The sequence below is a fragment of the Myxine glutinosa genome, chromosome 14 (assembly GCF_964187855.1).
Source record: "Myxine glutinosa chromosome 14, kmMyxGlut1.1, whole genome shotgun sequence".
Classification (NCBI taxonomy): Eukaryota; Metazoa; Chordata; class Myxini; order Myxiniformes; family Myxinidae; genus Myxine; species Myxine glutinosa.
Genome location: NC_136274.1, coordinates 56,623,444 through 56,649,969, shown reverse-complemented (window position 1 = coordinate 56,649,969; position 26,526 = coordinate 56,623,444). Strand labels below are relative to the sequence as shown.

Genomic DNA, 26,526 nt, shown 5'->3' with positions numbered 1-26,526 from the left:
GTGTCACAATGAAAAGTTCAGAAATAAAAACTTATAACATACGTGTGTACCATCTCCTAGTGATACAATTTGGCCCTATGAAGTAATCCTCCTGGTTACCTCCACCACTGAAGGTGAACAGAGTTTATGTTTTCACCTGTGTCTGTCTGTTTGCCTCTATGGTTGTTTTGTTTGTGAGCACGATATTTCAAAACGTTATGGACAGATTTGGATGAAAATTGGTGGACAGGTGGGGTGTTTGAGAGGGATGAAATGATTAGATTTTGGTGAATATCCGGATACAAATACCAGTACTTTTCAACCCTCGACCCAAATTGGGCTAAGGGGTATTGTCGTCACGGGCGTCGTCCGGGCGTCCGTCAATTTTTGGTTTCCGTCAATTTCAAGGAGAACGGCTTGTCCGATTAAATCCATTTTTGCAGTGTGTGTTGGGGTTGAGTAGAGGAAGGTTCCTTTCGAAAATGGGCGCGCTGCGATTTTCAATATGGCCGCCACGGCAGCAATCCGGGCGTCCATCAACTTTTGGTTTCCGTCAATTTCGAGCAGAACGGCTTGTCCGATTAAATCCATTTTTTCAGTGTGTATTGGGGTTGAGTAGAGGAAAGTACCTTTCGAAAATGGGCGCGCTGCGATTTTCAATATGGCCGCCACGGCAGCCATCTTGAAATTGGTTTCCGTCAATTTCGAGCAGAATGGCTTGTCCGATTAAATCCATGTTTGCAGTGTGTGTTGGGGTTGAGTAGAGGAAGGTGCCTTTCGAAAATGGGCACACTGCGATTTTCAATATGGCCGTCACGGCAGCCATCTTGAAATTGGTTTCCGTCAATTTCGAGCAGAATGGCTTGTCCGATTAAATCCATGTTTGCAGTGTGTGTTGGGGTTGAGTAGAGGAAGGTGCCTTTCGAAAATGGGCGGGCTGCGATTTTCAATATGGCCGTCACGGCAGCCATCTTGAAATTGGTTTCCACCATGCATGGGCTGAGGGGTTACGCCTGCTTTGCGGTGCTATTTATTTATATTGTTAAGTGATTGTTCACCATTGAGAGATGGGGCCAAAAACGATACATAGCACGATATCTCAAAACGTCAACGTCTGGTCAGATCAGTCTTTTGGGAATGCCACTGGTAACATGTAGCCCAGTGCTACCTGCCGCATGGTCGCGTTGTCAGCGACAAAACCAACACCCCTCACTGGCTTTGCTACTGGGGAAGGCGACTGTGACCCCCTGCCAGGACCAAAAACAACACCTGGCAAAGGGCGGATAAGCTCACGTCGGGAGCCAACGGCCATCCAGTAAGGAGATGGTGTCTCCTAAAAAAACATCCATCCGGTTTGGACTGGTTAAAGTCATACCAAAAACTATTACAATGGTACGTGCTGCTTCCTTGCTTGAAAAGGATAGAGCACGGACTTTCACGAGCCTCGATTCAGTATACAAAAAAAAACCAAAACCTTGATCTTTTCTACCCCCGCTTATTTCACCCCAATTCCACTTATTTGAAATACCAACTTCTGTCCAGGAAGTCCTTGGTGTCCTTGTGTTTTATACTTCTCCCTCCCCCCCCCCCCCTCCCTTCCCATGCCTCCTCCCCCCAGGCCCTCTCCCTTCCACACATCTCCCTGCTCTCGGATGTTGTGTTTGTGTACTTCCCCTTCTCTCCCCATCTTGTCTTCCGCTCCCTCTTTTTGGGTATTTTGTTTGTCTGGTTGATTTGTTTGTGAAGTAAATGTTAGCTCTTTCACGAGCCTCGATTCAGTATACAAAAAAAAAAAAAATAATAATAATATTGCAGACCGTGCCGATCACGACGTCACTTCCTACATTGAATAGGCCTGTTTGCTGATCATTTCACACTTTCAGTGATACCTCTAGGTAGCTTGTCTGAAGTTGTTGTACATTTTTCTGCACAGGTTTTTGACTGGCTGCTCTGTTATTATTGAATTCTAACGCATATAACCATCAATGACCGGTGATGGGATTTTATGGCATTTGATAGGCCAGAGGGCTATATAACACTAATAGTGGGGGGGCCAATGTAGCAGATTGAAATGCCCGGTGAAATTGCTTGTTAATTTTTGGACACTGGTTGGGCTGTCTTTAGGGATGATATAAGTTCTAGAAAAAATATGTCTCCAATTGTTTCAAGTTCTTTATGGCGGCCATTTTGGATTTTCAAAATGGCGGATGTCGAAAACGTAAAATTCCATTATCCTGGCTTCTAAATGACCTAGAGTTTCGATTCTGGTGTCCAGTTGTACATTTTTGGGGATAGAGAATTGAATGAAACCTTCTTTAATAACCTACAAGGGATAAAAATAGGTTTTTATGGCACAGCCGAACCAGTGTCCAAAATCTAACTTAATGCACATCTATCTTAATTGTTATTTGTTATTTGTATGTTCCAGATTCGTGACCCTGAGCTATGATGGAGCCAAAAAGCAAGAAAACCAAGAAAGAAACTGATTTCACACTTTGCATTCAGTGCCAGGATCCCCAAGGTGCACTAGTGACTGAGCCAGCACTGGGCTCATATGCAAAGTTTCTCCAGTTCATCCAGGAGAGGGCACGATATGGTGATGCCGACTTCAAACAGATCAGCGAACGATTAAGCTGTTTCACTGCCACTGACTTGAGGAACAATAAAGCAAAGTGGCACCGGGCATGTTATGGATCTACATGCAACACTGCTCACCTGGAGCGTGCTAGAGTTCGCCACCAGAAAGCCTGCGAACATGGCGACACCCAGCATCTTCATAAGAGGTGTGGACGTCCTTCTTCTGCACCTGCCGCTGCAAGTACCTCAGGTTCTACGCAAGACGAGACTCTTCGCTTCACACGTTCATCATCAACTCCATTCAACAGAGACCTTTGTTTCTTCTGTCAAGAGGTCACTAAGGAAAGTGTACATGTTGTATGCACGTTCAACGCAGGTAAACAGCTGAAGAAAGCTGTTGAAGAAGGCAGCAACCACAAGTGGAAAGTTCAGCTGAGTGCTGCCATCAGTGCACATGATGCTCATGCGATCGACGTCAAGTATCATCTCCCATGCTGGGTGCAGAATGTCCAACGTGCTCCCAAGAGTGGGACATCAAGTGATGACAAAGAACACATACTGCAAGAAACTAATGTTATCAAAATAGCCGCAGACATTGAGTTTGTCAGCCTTGTTCACTCTCTACTCCAAGCTGGTGAAATTCTCAACATGTCTGACCTGAAGTCGGTTTACTCCAGGATTCTTGACAATAATGGTGTGCACAATGTCCCATCACCTACTACCCAAGGCATGAAGGAGAAAATCAACTCTCACATTGATGACGTTCACTTCATGAAACCAAAACGTCGAAACGAGTCAGACTGTGTATTCTCCACTGCCGTGCGTGATGCAGCTGTCGAAGATGCAATGACGAAGACAAATGAAAAAAACATCGAACAACTGTTTGAGAGTGCCTCTGTTCTCCGCAGTGCCATTGCTTGTCAGAACAAGCACCCATGGCAATTTGAAGGAGAAATGAACACTGATGATGCTGAAAAGCATGTACCCAAAGTACTCTATGCTTTCCTCCGCTGGCTACTGGAAGGACCAGCCACGAGCATTGAGCCAGAGACTATGCGCTCAGCCACTATTCATCGAGATGTTATAACCATCAGTCAGAACATCATGTACGGCTACAAGTCAAAACGCCAAGTCACGTACAAGCCCAAAGAGCCAGATGCACCATTCCGCCATCGCTTAGAATGGCCACAGCAGCTTGCCGTTGCCATTGTAGTCCATCAGTCCACCAGAAACAAGAAGCTTCTGGATTTCCTGCATGGGTTCGGTCTGTCTGTTGATTATAGTCGGATCTTGCGGTTGGAGACACAGCTGGCCAACTCAGTCATAGAGTCTACGACAGAACAGGGTGTATACTTTCCAAGAACCATGCGCATAGGGACGTTTGTCTTCTTTGCAGTGGACAACAGTGACTTCAATGAAGACACACCTGATGGGAAGCGGACACTCCATGCTACAGCCTGGGCACTCTACCAACGACGGGAACATGCACCCTCCACAGATGAACATAGAACACTGACACTACATGACCGAAAGGCCAGACACCGCTCACTCAAGGTTCTGACTGCTCCAGACTTTGTTCCTTGCCAAGCACCAAACAAACAATCTGCCACAGGTACCACGTATAGCTTCAAGACACGGTCAAACCCAGATGTCACCAAGCCGTACTCTGCGACGGACACAGTGTGGCTACTTTCACGCACAATCATGCGAACAGCTGAAGCTGAGGACGTACAAGACGACATCATCCCACCAGATGACCAGCTGCAAGCTGCAGAACCCCAGCATGCTGACCCTGTTGGGTCACTCGTCCACGATCCAAAACAACCACCTGGCAGTAGGATCAAGCATCACGATATCCCAACTTGGACAGCCTACAACTCACTGCTCTCCTCTTCGAAGCCTCTGACAGAGGTCAACGCCCTGCCATTGGTAGCAGCACCAGCCCATGAATGGCAAACACTGATAACAGTCTTGAAACAGACACAGCAAATCAACTGCATGGTCATGGGTCCCGATAGGAAGACAGTGATCACCTTAGACATGGCCCTGTATGAGCGAGCCAAACAGCTGGAGATGACCAGAGATGACTGCAAAGGCAAGTGGGTACTGCGACTAGGGGAGATGCACACTGTGATGGCTGCACTGAGGGCTGCTGGGAATGCCATAGAGGACAGTGGTCTTGACGAGGCTTGGTCTGAGGCTGATATCTATGGCCCAACAACGACCAGACAAATACTGGAAGCCAAGCACATGAAGAGGGCTTTGGAGGCCCACATCACCACTGTCCAAGCCCTCTTCGACCTCTATGTGGACGAATTCTTCCAAGAGCATCCCCATCTGAGGGGCCCATGTACCCAGTCAGCACAACAGGTTGCCCAGAGCTGTCATCTACACAACCGAGAGGAGATGACAAGCGCGCAGAACAACATGCTAGCTGTCCTCGAGTCAAACGAAGTCCTGGAGGCCATGGCAAAGTTTGATGAGAGGAAAGAAGCCAAGAGTCCACTGTTCAAGTTTGTGCGACGCTACATGCGGATGATAATGCTGATATACACATTCATCCGTGCCACCCGTGATGGACAATTTGAGCTTCACCTGTCTTCACTGGATGAGATGTGCATATACTTCTTTGCACATGACAAACAGAAATATGCCAGGCTGACTCCCCGGTACCTTGCAGAGATGAAGGCCCTGAAGATGACAGATCCAGGGATCTACCAAGAGTTCATGGATGGGAACTTCAGTGTCCATAAGAATGAAATCCCCTTCTGTGCTGTAGGTGTGGACCATGCACTGGAGCACATCAACAGGATCATGAAGGTGACAGGGGGTATTGTGGGCATTACCCAGAATGCCAGTGCCCGCGAAAGGTTCTTTCTGACAGCACCAGAGCTGAGTAGGCTTGCTGAAGAAGCCCGTCAGGTGGCTGGCTCACAATCAGCTACACGCAAGGAGCACCACGACCTATCAACCACAGTCTGGGCTCGGCAGGAAGACAGCATTCGTCGACTGAAGAATGTGATCAGAGAGTCCATGAATCCCATGACGCATGAGGGTGAAGACCTGACGACTATCATCACCAAGGTGGTGATGCCAGCTGAAGTACAGAAGGATGTCTGCAACCAAGATGAGATTGGTCAGAAAGCGTATAACACGTTTGTTGCAGAGCGCATCAACACAAATGAAATCAACCTTTGGGCCAGAATGGGAAAGGTCAAACTGAAGATGTGGAAGAGTGCCAGGAAAGCTGTGAAGCACAAACTGGCAGACAAGGTTGTAGAGCTGAAAGACGACAGGTCACTGTTTGCGCGCATGCTGATCGTGGCCCGCTCACGACCAGAGATCAACTTGAAGGATGCCATAGGTCAATATGAATTCACCGCGCTTCCACGAACCCTCTTTGCAATGGCTGGGACACTACTACCATGCACAGACAAAAGCAAGCTCATGGGCATCCTAGAAGATCTACCCAAGAAGTCAACTGGCACTGGTCAGCAGCCAGACGACGACAATCCTGAACATACTCCACCCCCTCCCAAGAAGGTGACTGTCATAGACGGCATGGCATTAGTGCAAGCAATGGGTAAGCCACAATGGGTCAAAACATGTGCCCAGTGGGCTGGCCATTTCAATGCAACACTGGACTGCAAGACCAACGGGTATGATGAAGTCCACCTCGTGTTTGACCGATATGATCTGCCAAATTCACTGAAAGAGGCCACACGGGAGAGGCGCCAAGGTGGCAAGCCGCCCACTGCTTACCACGTTCAAGACAGCACCCCGATTGGGAAACTGACAGCAAAACAGTTCCTGTCGCACACCAACACCAAAGATGAGCTAACTGTCTATCTGGCAAAGAAAGCTCTGTGTCACTTTGAGGGGACTACCAAGGTCTTCATCATCACTTCAAGGCAGGATGTCTTCTCCAACTGCATGGATGTACAGCATCTCCGTAGCTCCCAGGAGGAGGCTGATACGAGGATCTTTCTTCACAGTCTAGATGCCGTCCGAAGAGGTGCAACACAGCTGTACATTCAGTCACCTGATACTGATGTATTCATCCTCGCACTCCACCGGTACCATGAACTATGCAAAGACACATACTTCATCACGGGTGTGGGGAACAAGAAGAGGCAAATCTCACTGGAACCAATAGTACATGAACTTGGTGTCAGGAAGGCTGCAGCCCTACCAGGATTCCATGCATTCACGGGAGCAGACCAGACTGGTCGGTTTGCCGGCAAGGGAAAGCTCACATGTTGGCAAGCCCTCAATAGGTGCTCTGTTGAGGTGGTATCTGCGTTTCATGACCTTGGGGCCTCTGAGGAGCTGAGAGCTGACACAGAAAGTGACATTGAGGCATTTGTATGCCAGCTGTATGAGCCTCGTACTACAGTTGTGGATGTGGGCAAGCTGAGGTGGAGACTGTTTACCAAGAAACAGCTAGAGGCACAGAAGCTGCCACCAACACGGGGAGCTTTACATGAAGCCATTGCTCGTGCACATTTCCAGGCCATGGTGTGGCATCAGGCTGATGTACCGGACCCCCAGCTTCCACAACCAACAGAACATGGATGGAGAGCAGAAGGAGATCAGCTGGTGCCCATCACAACCAAGGACCCTCCAGCCCCAGCTGCCATCACACATCTAATCAAATGTAACTGCAAGAAGACCCAATGCATGTCTCACTGCTCATGCAGGTCTCAGCATCTCAACTGTTCTGAGATGTGTATGTGTGGGGCAGATGAAGAGGTGTGTGGTAACACGGGTCAGGAGCGCCCCATGGGAATCGATAACACTGATGATGAGGAGGATGGAGATCCTTCAATGTAACAATGAACACTGCCAACTAAAAATATTGCACAAAGACATTATAAGTGTACATTTGAACACTAAAGTCCAGCCTTTATGTGATTTAGAAGTGAAAATGATGGAAAAAAATATATATATGTGTTGGCATAAGTGCGTGAAAATCCAAGATGGCTGCCATAAGAACCCTTTTGATCATATGTAGGTGTATAAATGTGTGTTTATTGGATTAAGTATCCGCAAATATGTACATTTGGACACCAAAATTAACACTCTAGGTCATTTAGAAGCCAAGATAATGACAATTTCGGTTTTCAACAAACGCCATTTTGATAATCCAAAATGGCCGCTATAAAGAACTTGAAAAAAATGGAGACATATTTTTTCTACAACTTCTATCATCCCTAAAGACAACCCAACCAGTGTCCACAAATTAACATTTGAATTCAACGGGAAAACATTGGCCCCCCCACTATAACAACAACAATCCCATGTTGAACTGAATAAATGAAGACAACAATATTAACAACAACAATCCTGTGACAGTGGGCCTAAAACGCCGTAGAAACGTGGACAGATTGTAACAAAACTTAGTGGATGAGTTGTTAAGGTGACAAGAACAAGCTGATTAGATTTTGGTTCAGATCCGGATGCAGCTCTGGCCTATCAGTGGGATACAAAACATAAACTGGTCCGTCTGGCGGAGGTATGCGCTCTACCGAGTGCTGTTCTTGTTACCTCCGCCACCGAAGGTGGATGGAGGTTATGTTTTCACCCCTGTCTGTCTGTTTGTCTGTGAGCAAGACATCTCAAAAAGTTGTGGACGGATTCAGACGAAATTTGGCAGAGATGTAGCGTATGTAACAATGACGAAATACTTAGATTTTGGTTCAGGTCCGAATCCAGATCTGGCCTATCAGTGGATACAAAACAAACTGGTCCGTCTGGTGGAGGTATGCTCTCTACTGAGTGCTGTTCTAGTTATGTTTATGTTTTCTACCATGATATGCAAAGGTTTGAGGTAGGGGGCAAGGGGATCTGTCCTTCCTTAAAGTAGGTATTGATAAAGCACAGACTTCCATGTGAAGAAAAATATATTATGGTAACTCATAAGAAACATTTTGAGCTGTATATCCAAATTGCAAGGTCCTTCCGTGAGGTTGAGGAACATTCCAGGAAACAAATTAAACATCTTAGGCCACCATGGGATCGCTCAGTTTTTACCATCTCACGAGAGGGGATGTCAAGCCATGTATTCAGCTGTTCCATGTGAAATAATGTGGACGTAAATGATGTCTTGCTGGCGTTCTTCAACCAGAGTAAGGCATTAGACCAGAACCCATGGCCGCAGAGATGAGTCAAGACGTGAACGCGTCCAAATTCTCCGTTAAAACAATGCCGAGTCCATTCATAAGAGGCCAGCAGTCGATCAACTAATTCACCAAAAACAAGTACAGTAACCCAAAGTGTGGTGACACAAAGTGTGGTGGACATTCAGGTCATGACCAGCGCCTCGTCATGAATGGCTTGCATTATTTTGTAACTCTAACCTCAAGTGTTTCACTTTGTGATGTGCCATACAAGACCACAGCGAGGGATCAGGAGTGTCATGGCAGCCAATGTTCAACTTTTTTTTTCTTTTTCTTTTTTTTGCCTTTGGAATAGCAGGGCACTCTTGAAAAGGTCAGCAGACGGAAAGAACAAAATATCAGGCAGGAAGGCAAGAAAGAAAAAGAAATACCTCATAATAAACCCCATCCATCACAGAAAAGGGCAGGGCCAAGGAGAGAAAGCAGATATCGCACAGTTTTAATGAGCAGCACCAAAGGAAAAGGGGTCTCTAAAACAGGGGGTCCATTATCCCAATGATGTTTCTCACGATATGTCCTTTGCAGAAGAGTATGCCAAGCATATAAATGTCTGCATTTCCACACTTATTAAGGAATAGCACATCCTGATGTCTTTGGGGGGAGTGGGGGGGGGGGCTAGGGGGTTTATTTATTTATTTATTTATTTTACACACAACCAAGTTTTTTGTTTTTTTTACGGACACCACAATACTGATTCATGTTATGTGAGTGTTATGATTGAGTGTGAGTGTGTGAGAGTGAGAAGTGTTATGATTTATGGGAGCGAGACATGGGTAATGAACATAGAGCAGCAACGAAGGCTGGAAAGGGTGGAAATGCGAATGGCTCGGTGGATGTGCGGAGTATCGTTGAGAGAGAGGAAGATAAATGATGAATTGCGAAAGATGATGGGAATGGAGCCTGTGATGGATGCTGTGAAGAGAAACAGGTTGAGATGGTTTGGTCATGTGTTGAAGGATGAAAGTGACTGGTTGAGAAGAATGATGGAAATGAATGTAGAAGGAAATAGAGGATGGGGAAGACCGAGAAAGACTTGGCTAAAGGTGGAAGAAGAAATGCGGGCAAGGGGGTTAACAAGGAGAGATGTAAAAAAAATCGGGCAAAATGGAGAAGATTGTCATGGGGACCGCAAGGCTAACCCCCGCTCTAGCAGGGAAAATGGCCTTAAAACGCCTGTTGTTGTTGTTGTTGTTGTTGTTGTTGTTGTTGTTGTTGTTGTTGTTGGACACCAAAATAACTTGATGTCTTGGACATGAAATGCACATTCAACTTTTCCAAACTTCAGAATGCTTCTGTGCCTTCGGACTGCTCGGCCGTCCGATTGATCACTGCAAATGTTTTCAAGTCGTTGAGCATTAACCGTGGATTTGAGGCGTTGTTTGACCGCGATCAATCTGCGCGTATGTTTCTCGAGGCTTTGTCGATCACCGGAAGAAGCAATCCCAAACCAAGACTCCGTGTGGATTTTAAGGTGGCGGAGGATTATCCAGGCAAATCCTGAGAAATTGAGCACAACCTCGAGCGGCATGTCTGTAAACCTTTTGATAAAGGGACCGCAGGAGCAAACGGGAAAGATTTCCATTTCGATTTTTCAGCTGAAAATCAACACGCTCCTTCCCGATAATGTAGTGAACGAAAGATGTGTTGGATCTATTTGTACAAATACCTATCAATGAGTAGACCGAAGTGAAAAGCACCATGACAAACATTGGGTTTCCAAATGACCACTGCCAAGGTACCGCAAGCATGCTCCGAGCTACCGAGTGCGATAAAGCGCGGTCCTAGGCAGGGGATCAGCGAAATAAAGTCCTTCTCAAACCAAATTACTCTGAGCAAGCCTGAATGCCTGATCAGTGCTGGCCGAGCATGATTGCTTCCAAATCCCGACCGGTGCCCTTGGTGACCATGCGTCGGGGCATCCTAGTGAGACGCACGTGCTCAGGCCTGGAAAGGAAGCTGGATTAATGCCGAACTTTGGCGAGCATGAAAGCCCCAGTGCTCCGGCATAAAATTCAGCGTGCGGCGCAAAGCAGAAGACACATCAGACCAGCGCATTCTGAAGTGACTGGCTACAATCATATTGTACTCAACAAAACTATTAGGAGGGAGGTGAAGGAGGATGGTTCAAGGTTTCAACGGTTTGGCTGATTGCTTTATAGCAAAGCCATAAAGTTCTCTTCTTCGATCTCGTATTGTGAAAGTATAAGTATAATTTCTCTTACTTGCAAAATCGAAGATTTTTCAAGTATATTGGTTGGTCTCGTGCGTTATTCTGTCTGTCTCTTTTGTCTGTTTGTCGGTCTGTTTGTCTGTCTGTCAATCGCCTACAGGTCACAATTTTAAACCAACCTTCACAAAACTCCACCAGATGGTAGAGTTGGTCATAAAGAAGAAGCCTATTGATTTTGAGGTCGAAGGTCATCTTGAGGTCGAATTTCTAAAATTGCCATTTTTCATCCAATTGACTTGAAAATTGAACAGCATTTGCATATTCAGTCGCTAAATTGGGAATCCAACTATATTTGAGGTCAAACGGTCAAAGGTCAACTCAAGGTCAAACTTGCAAAATCATCCATTTTCATTTGAAAAATCATTAATTTTCATCCGATTTACTTGAGAATTAAACAGCATTTGCATATTGACTCACTGTATTGGGAAACCAACTATGTTGAGGTCAAAGGTCAACTCAAGGTCAAACTTCCAAAATCATCCATTTTCATCTGAAAACTTCTCCGGTATGATAGACCTGAGCCTCGTCCTGGTGGTGGGGTTGTTATCTTTATCAAAAACTCTCTTCCTCACTCTCCTTGCCTCTCCTCTCTCCACTCTCCACTCTCCCACTCTCCCACTCTCCACCCTCTCTCCACCCCAACCTCAGGAGTACCTCTGGCTACGGCTTCTACTCCACTCTCACCTTTTGTTCATATGCGTTCTGTACCGTCCTCCACACAGTGATGACTCCATTTACATCTCGCTGTCTGACAACATGGACCAACTTCTATTCACTCATCCAAATTCTCTCTTCCTCATATGTGGCGACTTCAACTGTCATCATGCCAGCTGCCTGGATGTGGGTACTGTTACGGATTCGTCACTTCCGTTTTTGTGGTTTTCATCCACTTGAAACATTTCTGGTTCCATGTAATATTATTGTTGTTGTTTGAGGGAAATAGCAATTATTATTGTCAAAAGGTAAACGGTTAATGTTTTAAATGTAACAGGAACCGGACGGCGACGAAGAGGAAGAGGAGAGAAAGAAGGCGGAGCGAGTGAGTCGGACAAGAAAGCCGAGCTGCTCCGAGTTCTGAAGCAAACGTTGTCGAACGGGAGTCACTCGCGAACTTTCGGGTTTCCCGGGAAAGGGATTCCTGCGACAGAGTTGTCATCGCTGTGACCGTTCAACCTGCGTGTCAGGTTTTTGGCGGTGGATTCCGAGGAGAATTATCGTCGGGCCGTTACGTCTCAAGAACGGGTCGTCGGCCATTTTGACTTGCGCGCTTTGCGCGTCGAGCAAGGTTTCTTTGCTTCGTCAGCCGTTTTCACCGCTTTCAGATGTATCTGGAGTGTGTGTGTGCACCGTGGCTTTTGAAGATTAATTTGCGGTTCGCCGACTGTGAGCCGTGAAAGTCCATACCCGAGGGTGTGATTCCCCTGTCGCCTGGAGGGCGCCTTTGGATTTCCCAGTCGCCTTGAGGGCGCCTTTGTGCAGCTTTGGCTGTGTGACTGTACTTGCCATCCGCACGGGATTCTGGTCTCGATTGGACATCGTTCTGGCAATCGCTGGAGCGAATCAACTTTGGCTTGAAGCCGGGAATAAGAGACATTGGGGAATGTTCTTGGTTCACTCACTTGGAGCACAGTGAGTTATATATTACGAAATTGATGGTACCATCATAGGACATATTGATTGTACTTTTGATTACTATTATTGTTGTACTGTTATTCTTGTGTGATCTTAATACAATATTTGTTTGTGAGTAACAATTGGGGTGGCTTCTTCATTGATCTTTGACATACAGAACAACACATTTTTCTGCCGTGACTCCTCTCGGGGCTCGGAAGTACACCGTGACCAGGGGGTCGGGGAGGAGCATGTAACAGAAATTGGGGTCTTGTCTGGGATATAATTCCCTAACATTCCCAAAATTCCCAAATTTGGAATTTTTCTAACATTCCCAAATTTTTCAAAAAAATTGAAAAAAATTTGTGTGAAGGGTAACAGGTGTTAACTGATAGTCACCATGGTGTTTGACGCATAAAAGTTTGCAGCATCCCCGAATGAGGCACAGTTCCTGGCGTTAAAAAGATCGGAACTCTTGATATTGGCCAAACATTTTCACTTGGAGGTCCGAGCTCATATGAAGAAAGCAGAGATGCAGACATTGGTGGTATAATCTCTGGTGGGACAGGGAACTTGGACAGAAGTAGCTTTGGATTGGTTAACCGAGGAAAAAGAAAATGTGGAGCTCCGAAAAAGGGAGATGCAACTGCAGAGCCAGGAAAGGTTAAAAGAGTTGGAATGGAAAGCCGAGGAGAGAAGAGCAGAGGAAAGGAGAGCTGAAAGAGAACTCTTGGAAAGAAGAGTAGAACAGGAATGACAACTCGAGGAAAATTGAGTAGAACAGGAACGAGAACTCGAGGAGAGGAGAACAGAGGAAAGGAGAGCTGAAAGAGAACTCGCGGAAAAAAGAGTAGAACAAGAACGAGAACTTGAGGAGAAAAGAGCAGAGGAAAGGAGAGCCGAAAGTGAGTTAAAGGAACGTGACATGGAGTATCAGAAGGAAGTTAAACTCAAGGAGCTGGAATTAATGGGAGAACGGAGAGAAGTCGTATCCATGCCCGCTGGTTCGACAACTAGTCAGAACACTTGGGATGTTGGTAGGCATGTGAGGCTGGTTCCACCCTTCAATGAAAAGGAGGTAGCCAAGTTTTTTTTACACTTTGAGAAAGTGGTTCAGATGCTAAAATGGCCTGTGGGGTCGTGGACGATGTTAGTGCAAAGTGTTCTGGTGGGTAAAGCTCAAAATATATTTTCGGCTTTACTGATTGACAAATGTACAGATTATGAGGAAGTGAAGAAAGCCATTCTCAAAGCCTATGAATTGGTCCCTGAAGCTTACCGGCAAAAATTCCGGAATGCCAGGAAGAGGGAGAGTGAGACCCATATGGAGTTTGCCAGAATGAAGGAAACCATGTTTGATTGGTGGTGTGATTCGAAAGGGGTTGGGAAAGACCTCAAACTGTTGCGACAATTGATCTTGGTGGAGGAATTCAAACAGTGTGTCCACGAGGACATTAAAGTACATCTGGAGGAAAATAAGGTACCAGAGTTGTATGAGGCAGCAACCGTGGCAGATGACTATGCCTTGACACACAGGATGGGGTTCCACAAACCTAACTTCCTGCCTAGAGTTCGCCAGGGGAGTTATGGTACCTCCGGTGCGGAGAACGAATATTCATGGGGGCGGCCAAGAGAAGACTATGAGGACAAATCTGATACCGTGACTTTTAGGGATCAGAAGACTGCAGTTCCAAGACAGACTTATCTTCCGGGGAGCTCGAGGCAGACCACGAGTTTTTCCTCCGGGCCTACTTGCGCTTTTTGCAAGAAACCTGGGCATTTGATGTCCCAATGTTATGCCCTGGAAAGAAAAATCAGGAGCGGAGTCAGACTAGTACAACTCCGAATGCATTGGCAAATGCGAGAAATCGTCCTTGGAGGACAGTGCCTTGTGAAGGTTCCCATGCCAAAGTTACGGCATCACAGAACGACCTTGTTCAACAGGGTTACAAACCTTTTATTACAGAGGGGTTTGTGTCACTGAATGGAGACTTGACTAACCAGAGACCTGTTAGGGTATTGAGGGACACAGGAGCACATCAATCTTTGATGCTTGAGGACATTTTGCCATTGTCAGAGAAGACGGCAACTGGTGTTAGTGTTCTTTTACAGGGGGTTGGTGGCTATGTTAAAGCTCCACTTCATGTCATCCATTTAAAGTCGGATTTGGTGTCAGGACCGGTCACCGTAGGTTTACAAGCCACTCTTCCTGTAGAGGGAATATCTTTTGTTATCGGGAATGATTTGGCCGGTGGTCAAGTTTCTGGTAACTCGATGTTTGTTGAAAAGCCTAGTATGGAAAATAACACCGCACAGTTGGAGCAGGAAATTCCGGGTATCTTTCCATCCTGTACCGCGCACTCGTGCTATAGGTAGGAAGCGCTCTGAAGAGAAGAGGAAGGTACTGACGTCACACTTTGCACAGACACTTCTTGTCAAGTACCCTGAAACTAAGTGTCAGCACACACAAGTCAGGGATGGAGGCAATGTTGGCAAGCTCTTTGTCGGTGGACTGAACTTCAACACAAGGAAGATGTTCTGGACTCTGTCTTCGGCAAATATGGACTGCTCTTGGAAGTGCTGCTGATAAAAGACAGGGAGACGCAAAAGTCAAGAGGGTTTGGCTTTGTCACGTTTGAAAACACAAAGGACGCCAAAGAGGCTGAAAAGGATTTGAATGGCAAGGATTTGGATGGTCAGACCATAACAGTAGAGAAGGCAGGCCATGGGCGTCGAGCGGGCTACAGAGGAGGAAAATGTGGAGGTAGTTTCAAGGGTGGCTATGGCTCCCGGGGTGGGAGTAGTAGTTTTGGTGGTGGCCGCAGTCGAGATTACTATGGAGGCTCCCAGAGTTACGGCAGCTCCCGAAGGGGTGATTATCAGGGTAGTGGCCGAGAAGGAGACCGCTATTCACGTGACTACAGCGACAAGCGCTCCAACTGTGATTATTATGAAAGTAAGGAAGAGTTTGAAGCACTGGATGCTGCGGAGCAGCCGAGCCAAGATTCCTACATGGATTAACCATGAACTCCACATTCCTAAAGGCGTCCATGTAGTGAATACTTCCAGGCCTCACCACCCAACCACCATGAAACCTGGCTCTCAGCTCGGCCTCCCTAAAAACGTGCTATAGATTTGCTTGACTTTCGATTTTTGATCACAACCCATTAACCTTCATTCAAAAAATGAAAAATAAAAATCAGAGGTTGATGAGATGGAGTTTGGCTTTGCAGGAGTTCAACTTGGAAATTGAGTATGTAAAGGGCAGGGAAAATGTCGTTGCTGATGCTTTGTCCAGAGTGAACTAACTTTGGAAATCTCTGTAGGTTGTTTGAAGTTTTGTTGCTTTATTTTTGGGAAATATTGATTATCGTTGCTCACGGGAATTGATGATTTGGGTGTGAGTTTACTTTTGTTTGTTGGGAGAGTTTTGCCGACAAAGAAAGTTTTCACGATGTTCAAACTTTCTTTCTTGAGGGGGGGAAGTGTTAAGGATTCGTCACTTCCGTTGTTGTGGTTTTCATCCACTTGAAACATTTCTGGTTCCATGTATTATTATTATTGTTGTTTGAGGGAAATAGCAATTATTATTGTCAAAAGGTAAAAGGTTAATGTTTTAAATGAAACAGGAACCGGACAGCGACGAAGAGGAAGAGGAGAGAAAGAAGGCGGAGCGAGTGAATCGGAAAAGAAAGCTGAGCTGCTCCGAGTTCTGAAGCGAACGTTGCCGAACGGGAGTCACTCGCGAACTTTCGGGTTTCCCAGGAAAGGGATTCCTGCGACAGAGTTGTCATCGCTGTGACCGATCAACCTGCGTGTCAGGTTTTTGGCGGTGGATTTCAAGGAGAATTATCGTCGGGCCGTTACGTCTCAAGAACGGGTCGTCAGCATTTTGACTCGCGCACTTCACACGTCGAGCAAGGTTTCTTTGCTTCATCAGCCGTTTTCACCGCTTTCAGACGTATCTGGTGTGTGTGTGTGCACCGTGGCTTTTGAAGATTAATTTGCGGTTCGCCGACTGTGAGGCGTGAAAGTCCATACCCGAGGGTGTGATTTCCCAGTCGCCTGGAGGGCGCCTTTGGATTTCCCAGTCACCTTGAGGGAGCCTTTGTGCAGCTTTGGCTGTTTGACTGTACTTGCCATCCGCACGGGATTCTGGTCTAGATGGGACATTGTTCTGGCGATCGCTGGAGCAAAACAACTTTGGCTTGAAGCCGGGAATAAGAGACATTGGGGAATGTTCTTGGTTCACTCACATGGAGCACAGTGAGTTATATATTACGAAATTGATGGTACTATCATAGGACATATTGATTGTACTTTTGATTACTATTTATTGTTGTACTGTTATTCTTGTGTGATCTTAATACAATATTTGTTTGTGAGTAACAATTGGGGTGGCTTCTCCATTGATCTTTGACATACAGAGTAACACATCTTTCTGCCGTGACTCCTCTCGGGGCTCGGAGGTACACCGTGACCAGGGGGTCGGGGAGGAGCACGTAACAGTACCTCTCTCACCAGTCATGGCACCTCAGCAAAGGACTTCTGCGACTCACTGAGACCGACACAATCTGTCAATTTCCCAACCAGGATCTCAGTCAACGGAGTATCGTCTCTTATAGACTTGGTTATAACAAACTTTCCTGCTAATGTCTGCTGATCTTCTGCTGCTCAAATCGGTTCATCTGATCATTCGCTTGTTAAAGTGGACATCTCTCTGGCCATTCTCAGAGAACCTCCTCAGCTTCAACGAGTCTGTCATTTCACTCAGGCCAACTAGTCAGGTTCACTATGTTTTTTCGTTCAAAATTTGGTAGATGAGCAAAACTATACATTTTTGGAATATTCAGAGCATGAGGAATCCAAAAATTAATGTTTACATTTGCGTAGACACCTTTGCGAAAATGACACTCAGGACAGTGATGAAGATCTGTAAAAGCATATTCCTGAACGGTATAGACCTCGTAGATCCTGTGTATAGGACTTATAGTTCAATGTGATACTACCTATAACTTCCTATAACAACCTATAACTTCAAAGGACTTGCAATATCATGTATTATGTAATACAGTTATATCACAAATATAAAGACAATGGTTTTCAATTACCTTTGTTTGTTGCTTTTCTATAATCCTGAGCACTATTTTGAGGCCTTTATTGGATTCCTTGACCCAGAAAACATAGGATGAGCATATTTAATTAAGTCTCAAGGTTGACTAGAAGCCGAGATCGCGCAAAATATGTATTTTATGGTGGCCATTTTCAAAATCCAAAATGGCGGCCATGCAGGTGTCTGTGCAAATGCCAACATTGATTTTCAGATTCTCCATGCTCTGAAGATTCCAAAAATGTACAGGTTTGCTAATCCCAAAATTTTGAAAGAAATTATATTTGTTAACATAGTGAACCTGACTGTCTTCATCACTGTCCTGATATGAGTGTCATTTTCGTAAAGGTGTCTACGCAAATGTAAACATTAATTTTTGGATTCCTCATGCTCTGAATATTCCAAAAATGTATAGTTTTGCTAATCTACCAAAATCTTGAACGAAATTATATTTGTTAACATAGTGAACCTGACTAAACTGGCATGGTCTTCAAGCAGCCATCAATCATCTGGAATGGTATCCCATTTATACTGCCTTTGACATCAAATCTTCCTGGGAATTCTTCCAAAGTAAATTGCTCTCTCTCATGCACAGATTTATCCCATCTCGTCGTCAGTTGTCATACTCTTCCTCCCATCCATGGTACAATGAATCTTGTGGTGAGGCAGTTGCCCTGAAACAACTTGCCTTTGCCTCTTGAAAGGTGAATGCAACTGAAGGCAATCTCAGTTCCTTTCACAAAGCTCAGAAGAAGAGTGTGTCTACCCTCAGGAGAGCCAGAAAACACGATCTCTCTACTCTCAAGACTGAAGTCTCAAACCTATCTCCCTCCTCCAAATCCTGGTGGCATCTGGTCAAATCTGTTTCTGGTGTTTGTTCCCCCTCCATCACCTCCCTTACCTCAAATGGCTACACAGCTGACACTGCATGTGACAAAGCCGAATGCCTCAACTCCGCGTTTGCCTCAAAATCTTGTGTTCCAAACCCATCTCTCTCTGTACCCACCTTACCAGTCGAACCCAGCTGCTCATGGACTCTGTGTCCTTCTCTCCAGACAAGGTGGAGTAGTTTCTGTCCAACCTCGACTCTGATTCTGCAACTGGACCAGACGACATCAGCCCACAGGTCCTAAAATCCTGCTCTGCCACTCTTTCACTCCCTCTCTCTGTTCTCTTCACCCTCTCTTTTGCTCAAGGGCATCTGCCATCTGCTTGGAAATCAGCCAACATTACCACTTTACACAAAAAATGTGCAAAAACAGATCCTTGCAACTACAGACCAATCAGCCTGCACAGAATAATCAGCAAGGTCATGGAATCCATCATTGCTTCTGACATCAAATCTTTCCCCTTCTCCAATGGCGTGTTCTCGGATCATCAATCTGGATTCAGACCAGGTCATTCTATTCTGGACATCCTGCTTCTGCTATCTCAACAATGGATGGAGGTCCTCATTTGCCAAACAGGAAATCAGAGCAGTCTCCCTTGACATATCCTGTGCCTTCGATACGGTCTGGCACCCTGCCCTGCTCACCAAACTCTCCTCCTATGGTATCAATGGAAACCCCCACACACGGCTTGCAGACTTCCTTTCTGGTCGTAGTCAACATGTGGCCCTGAATGGATTTCTCTCATCTCCCCTTCCTGTTTCGGCTGGAGTTCCTCAAGGCAGTGGTCTGGGCCCTGTACTTTTTCTGGTCTTCATTAATGATCTCTCCGACTCTCTGGAAAATCCTCTCCATCTATTTTCTCTCTATCCTCTCTTTGACTCCACTCTCTGTCGCTCCATATCTCAACCCTCAGATCGTCAGGCAGCAGCCTCTTCACTCTCTGCAGACCTGGCCAATATGACAAACTGGTCAAACAAGTGGAACATGTCTTTCAATCCTGACAAATCTCGCACTCTCACTTTGTCTCTCTGAAAAGACCATCTGGACAACCCTCCCATCTACTTTCTGAACAATCCTCTTGAAGAAGTTCTGTCACTCAAGCTTTTGGGTCTCACTATATGCCATGATCTTTCCTGGGAAAACCACATTTCCAAGCTGACCTCCAAAGTCACTGGGCATCCTCCATCGCGCGAAGTCCTTTCTGGGAACTTCTGAGCTCCTCACCACACACAAAGCTTTCATCCGCAACTCAAAGGAATACTGCTCTGCCCTCTGGGCTGGTGCTCCTGCCTCACACCTAGCTCCGCTTCACGCGGTTGAAACCAAAGCATTCAGAATCATTGGTATCTCCCGAGATGAAGCTGATTCTGAGGTTTCAAGATGAATCTGCCTTTCTCTGTCTCACCACAAGCAGGTTGGTGGTCTTTCTGTCTTCTACCGACTCCTCTCCGGCCTCCTCCCCCTGCCCTATCTGTGCTCTGTCCCCCTAATATTCCTGCAGGACGCACAAGATCTGCCAGCAACCCTCTTCTGGTGAAACTGCCAAAATCAAGACTCTCTGCTCACCTTCACCCTTTCATTCCTCTTTTCTCCCGCCTCTGGAACAAACTCCCACACTCTCTTCAATCCCTCTCCTCCCTCCAGGTCTTTAACACAGTTCACCACCATCTCTTATCTTCACCCATCAAAAACCTTGATCTTTTCTACCCCCTTTATAACACCCCAAATCCACCTCTTTCAATCCCCAACTTCTTTCTTGAAATTCCTAGTTGTGAAATTCCTAGTAGTGTTCATTTCCTTTATACTGTGTAGCCCTACCTCCTCCCCAGCCCTCCCCCTCCCACAGATCTACCGATGTCCCTGTTCTCTACTGTTGTTGTGCTTTTGTGCTTCCCTCTCTTTCCCCCTCTTGTCTCCCGCTCCCTTCATTGTATATTTTATGTCTGTGCATGTTTTCATGTTCAATGTGTTAGCTTTTACACCAGCCTAGATTCTGTATCCAAAAAAACAAACAAAAAATATATATATCAATTTTCATACGATTTACTTGATAATGAAACAACAATTACATAGTGCATCACTGAATTGGTAAACCAACTATTTTAAGGTCGAAGGTCAACTCAAGGTCCAAACTTCCAAAATCATCCACATTCATCTGAAAAATCATCAATTTTCATCCGATTGACTTGAAAATTTAACAGCATTTGCATAGTGCCTCACTGAAATGGTAAACAAACTATTTTTAAGGTCAAAAGGTCAAAGGTCAACTCAAGGTCAAACTTCTAAAAACATCAATTTTCTTCTGAAAAATCATCACGTTTCATCCTATTAACTTGAAAGCTAAACAGCAATTACGTAGTGCATTGCTGAATTGGTAAACCAACTATTTTTGAGGTCAAATGTCAACTCACGTTCAAACTTCTAATATCAATTTTCATCTGAAAAATCATCAATATTTTAATCTGATTGACCCGAGATTCTTCTTTTTTTTTGTATACAAGATCGAGGCTCGTGAAAGAGCTAACATTAATCACACAAAAAAAGTCAAACCGACACAGAAAACACAAAATAAGGGGAGCGGTAGACAAGATGGGGAGAGAGGGGAAGGACACAAACACAACATTTGAGAGCAGGGACATTGAGAGAACCGTGGGAGGGAGAGGGCTTGGGGGGAGGTGGGAGAGGTATAAAACATATGGACACTGCAAGGACTTCCAGGAAATAAGTTGGAATTTCAAAAAAGTGGATCTGGGATGAATTAGCGGGGGTAGAAAAGATCAAGGTTTTGGATGGGGGAAGATAAGAGATGGTGGTGAACAGCTGTTTTAAAGACCTGGAGGGAGGAGTGGGATTGAAGAGAGTGAGGGAATTTGTTCCAGAGGCAGGAGAAAAGAGGAATGAAAGAGTGAAGGTGAGCAGAGAGCCTAGATTTTGGCAGTTTAACCATAAGAGGGTTGCAGGCAGATCTTGTGCGACCTGCAGGAATATTTGGGGGACGGAGCACAGAGAGAGCTGGGGGAGCAAGGCCGGAGAGGAGTCGGTAGAAGACAGAAAGACCACCAACCTTTCTGCAGTGAGTGAGTGAAAGGCCCTCGGAGTTAGCTTCATCGCAGGAGATTCCAATGATTCTGAAAGCTTTGGTTTCTACAGGGTGAAGCCGAGCTAGGTGAGCTTTGATTAAAATCGTCAATTATAATCTTGATGAAATGGACAATTTAATGCATCCATGGCAACTCTTTTATCTTGGGGTGGGGTAGATTTCACAAGTATCGTGCTCTGCATGACGTCTTCTTGTTCTTTTTTTAAAATTTGTTTCTTTCCTCATAAGTCGATCATAATCAAGATAAAAGCCCCAAAAGGGAGTGGGTCGAGTGAATATTTTCATGCAGCTCTTTTTCATTCAACTGGGGCTGAATGTGTATGCAAACCGTTTTATATAATCAGGAGTCGGGATGGCTGCCATGCAGGGGCTATGAGTTGAGAAAAAGACTCACTCCACCTTAATCAACTTTGTTGGCCCGGCTGTGGAAATGGTGTGAAGGCGAGCATGTCATGTTTGAACAAAGAAAATGTACGAGGCAGAAGACACAAGAAATAGATGAGTATTTGCACAGACCTGAGGAGCTTATGACCATTGGTTGTGGCCAACTCAGCCAGGCCGGTGAGCACCCGCATCCTGTACTGAGTCTCGTTCACCGTGCACAAGTGTTCCAGGACCAAACGAAGCTGCCAGCAAAAAAAAACATATTTAATTATGCCTTCTCTCATCTTTAACAAAAACAGCCTTTCACTCAAGGCAGGATTATGATCAAGCTAACTTACAAATGCATACTGGACTGGGACTCAATTGTGAATTAGGTCTATTGGTTACATGATTATTGATGTCACTGACATAGAGCCCTCATACATTAAGGCAGGATTACGGAAGTTTGTCATAGTAATGGCGTACAAACTACCCTTTTGAAAAGGTCATATCCATAACAAAATTATTGGAGATGGAACAACTGGCTTAGCATCTCCTACAAACAATTCTGTGCTCCTTGATGCAACACCCCACTTGTAAAGCAGAAGGATGACTGAGAATGGAACACAGACGGATAGGAATCTAACCACGACGCCTTGAAGCCCGAGACAACTGAAAAAGAAATGCGTTACCGCTGAACACCATCATCATCCCATGACAGATTATTTTTGAAGAAACCCAAGAGGGAATTGCAGCGAAGTTGCACATGTTTGCCAACCAATCCTGTTTGTCCAATCAACCTTAAAATGCTGAGCCATATGTCGAGCATCTACGATATTGGATGCTGATATCAGCGACTTCAAATCTGCGATATACAAAAAGGCCTTTCAATTACGAGGGTTTTTTTTGCGAGGCACAGTCGTGGTATTGTGAACAAACAGCCCGATTAGCAGTCGTGCTTGGGCACTAAAGTGCCGATATATTATGAGGAAGCGCGTGAGCCTGGAAACGGCATGGTGCAATTTAGTGCCGTGGTGCAAAGGGCTAATGCGCAATTTATCAAATGGTGCAAATCGCATGCGTCGGCGAATTCCCAGCGACTGCTTGTGTATAATGGATGCTCCAAAAGAAAAGAAGAAAAAAAGGTTGGTCTTCGAGACACCATCATCATCGCTACCACCACTGCTGTAACTTAATCATTACTTGCCACAATTAGTTCCACCTTCTTTGTGGGGTTGGCTCATAAGGAAGTTTGGCCAAAGTATTTCAGGAATTGGCTCATCAGGCCTGCTGTTCAACCCGGAACCACGTTGGGTGGGGATTTAGAACTTGCCCAAGTTGCCCATTAGAATGCTCCGACTCTTTGCAAAAGATACCATAGAATCTTTAACATCTGCAAATTAATCCGAACAGACAGGACACCAGATAAGTGTCCATCAGCGGAACATTGCACTTTAAGTGTCCAGACATGACAGGTTTCACATCGATCGGTGAAGCAGTTTCAGAGAACGGATTTTTTTTGAAACAAACATTTTTTGCTGGTATACCACTTCACCTATGATGTCATCATTATCATGTTTTTGTTCCGCATTGGGAGTAGTTGACAATGTGCGAAGTTTCAAATTTCTCCATGCAGTGGTTTCCGAGAAATTTTTTGATTTCTTGCTTTTATTCCAAGATGGCTGCCATACCACGGACGGACGGACGGACAACCCAAAAAGAAAATGCCTCCGGCGAATTTGTTGGCGGAGGCATAAAAGTCCAACGCCCAAAATCCCAGCAAAGACATTCCTGTGCAAACGAAAATGGAACTGTGGTTCGAATGCAATGAGCACCGTCATCCTGCACGCCCAAAGCCAGTTTGTGTTCTTTTCATAACCACGTAATACGTCGACTCGTAAAAATTCTCACTCTTGCTCAAAAGACGTACAACTAATCAGAATAAAAAGTACAGGCCTTAAATGCATGTAAATATCAAAGATCGCAGAAGAGAACTGGCACGCTGAAGCTTCTGGCAATTCATCCCTCTTTACCTCATTCAGTGTTCCATATAATATCATTGTCCAATCGCTCATGGAGATCAACGGCCTGTCAACCTGTCTGCTGGACTTATCTTATCTCTTCTTTTTTCCATGTTATAAGCTCCACTCGGACAAGCCTTACAATAACGTCGCAAGTCTCTGAGCAAATATGGTTCTAGATTATGATTCCCAGATGAATAAAATCCAAGTAAGATTGGTGGGGTGCCAATGCAATGGACTATGTCATGTAGCACAATGGCCTACAGGATGGATGTAAAGTGACTAGTCCCATCCACAAAATGTATGTCTTCATAAAATACTCACGGATGAGCTGGAGAAAAGCTGAAGAGACGTTAAAGAACTCAATGTATCTTTCATAGGAGTAGGCTTTTCAGGTGAGTAACCCAGCAAAAATTCCAAGTTTTCTTGTTAGGTTGTGTATTACATTTGGACACTCGTGATCTATAAACTGCTGCAGTTACTTTGTGAGGCACCATTAACATTGAGCCTCCAAATTTACTTCTGGAAGTGTCAATCACCATACACTTGAATAACAGCAAAATCATCGCAAGCTCATGTGCATACGATCATCAATCCAATCGTTGAATGACTGGACCCTCACATCTTGTATTAATACAGATGCCTCTAAATCCTCTAAATCCTCTAAATCCTCTAAATGCCTCTAAATATTGTGTCCCAAACCCATCCCTCTCTGTACCCACCGTACCCAGTCGTACCCAGCTGCTCCTGGACTCTGTGTCCTTTCCTCCTGACAAGGTGGAAAAGTGTCTGTCAACCCTCGACTCTGATTCTGCAACTGGACCTGACGGCATCAGCCCACGGGTCCTAAAATCATGTTCTTCCGCTCTTTCGCTCCCTCTCTCTGTTCTCTTCACCCTCTCTTTTGCTCAAGGTCATCTTCCATCTGCTTGGAAATCTGCCAACATCACCGCTTTGCACAAAAAAGGTGCAAAAACAGATCCCAGCAACTACAGACCAATCAGCCTTCTCCCAATTATCAGCAAGGTCATGGAATCCATCATTGCTTCAGATATGAAATCTTTCCTCTTCTCCAATGGCTTGATCTCTGATCATCAATTTGGTTTCAGACCTGGACACTCCACTCTGGACATGCTGCTTCTGCTTTCTCAACAATGGATGGAGGTCCTCAATGCCAAACAGGAAATTAGAGCAGTCTCCCTTGACATATCACGTGCCTTCGATACAGTCTGGCACCCCGCTCTGCTCACCAAACTCTCCTCTTTTGGTATCCATGGAAATCTCCACGCATGGCTGGCGGACTTCCTCTCTAGTCGTAGTCAACGTGTGGCCCTGAATGGGTTTCTCTCATCTCCTCTTCCTGTTCAGGCTGGAGTTCCCCAAGGCAGTGTTCTGGGCCCTGTGCTTTTTCTGGTCTTCATCAATGATCTCTCTGACTCTCTTGAAAATCCTCTCTATCTCTTTGCTGACGACTCTACTCTCTGTCGCTCCATTCTTCATCCCTCAGATCGGCAGTCTGCAGCCTCCTCACTCTCTGCAGACCTTGACAAAATCACAGACTGGGCAAACAAGTGGAACATGTCTTTCAATCCTGACAAATCTCACACTCTTACGATGTCTCTCCGAAAAGACCGACTGGACAACCCTCCCATCCACTTTCTGAGTAATCCTCTCCAAGAAGTTCTGTCACTCAAGCTTTTGGGTCTCACTATCTGCCATGATCTTTCCTGGAAAAACCACATTTCAAATCTGGCTTCCAAAGCCAGTCGCCGACTGGGCATCTTCCGTCATGCGAAGTCCTTCCTTGGCACACCTGAGCTCCTCACCACATACAAGGCTTTCATCCACAGCTCAATGGAATACTGCTCTCCCCTCTGGGCTGGTGCTCCTGCCTCACACCTAGCTCGCCTTCGCGCTGTTGAAACCAAAGCATTCAGAATCATTGGAATCTCCCGCGATGAAGCTAACTCCAAGGGCCTCTCACTCACTCACCGCAGGCAGGTTGGTGGTCTTTCCGTCTTCTACCGACTCCTCTCTGGCCTTGCCCCCCCCAGCTCTCTCTGGGCTCTGTCCCGCAAATATTCCTACAGGTCGCACAAGATCTGCCTGCAACCCTCTTTTGGTTAAACTGCCAAAATCAAGACTCTCTGCTCACCTTCACTCCTTCATTCCTCTTTTCTCCCGCCTCTGGAACAAACTCCCTCACTCTCTTCAATCCCACTCCACCCTCCAAGTCTTTAAAACAGCTGTTCACCACCATCTCTTATCTTCCCCCATCCAAAACCTTGATCTTTTCTACCCCCGCTAATTTCACCCCAATTCCCCTTTTTGAAATACCAACTTCTGTCCTGGAAGTCCTTGGTGTCCTTGTGCTTTATACTTCTCCCTCCCCCCCCCCCCCTTCCCATGCCTCCTCCCCCCGGGCCCTCTCCCTTCCACACATCTCCCTGCTCTCGGATGTTGTGT

The 26,526-nt window shown here is 45.6% G+C and overlaps 1 protein-coding gene across 4 annotated transcripts in view; it reads right to left on the bottom strand.

Moving 5' to 3' along the window:
- HACE1 (HECT domain and ankyrin repeat containing E3 ubiquitin protein ligase 1) overlaps nt 1–26,526 on the bottom strand; it is a 612,560-nt gene that overhangs the window by 311,903 nt on the left and 274,131 nt on the right. For all 4 annotated transcript variants that reach the window (XM_068135928.2, XM_068135929.2, XM_078768515.1 and 1 more), the window contains one exon: nt 22,193–22,302. In XM_068135928.2, coding sequence (XP_067992029.2) covers nt 22,193–22,302 — 110 coding nt within the window. The remainder of the gene's footprint in view (nt 1–22,192; nt 22,303–26,526) is intronic.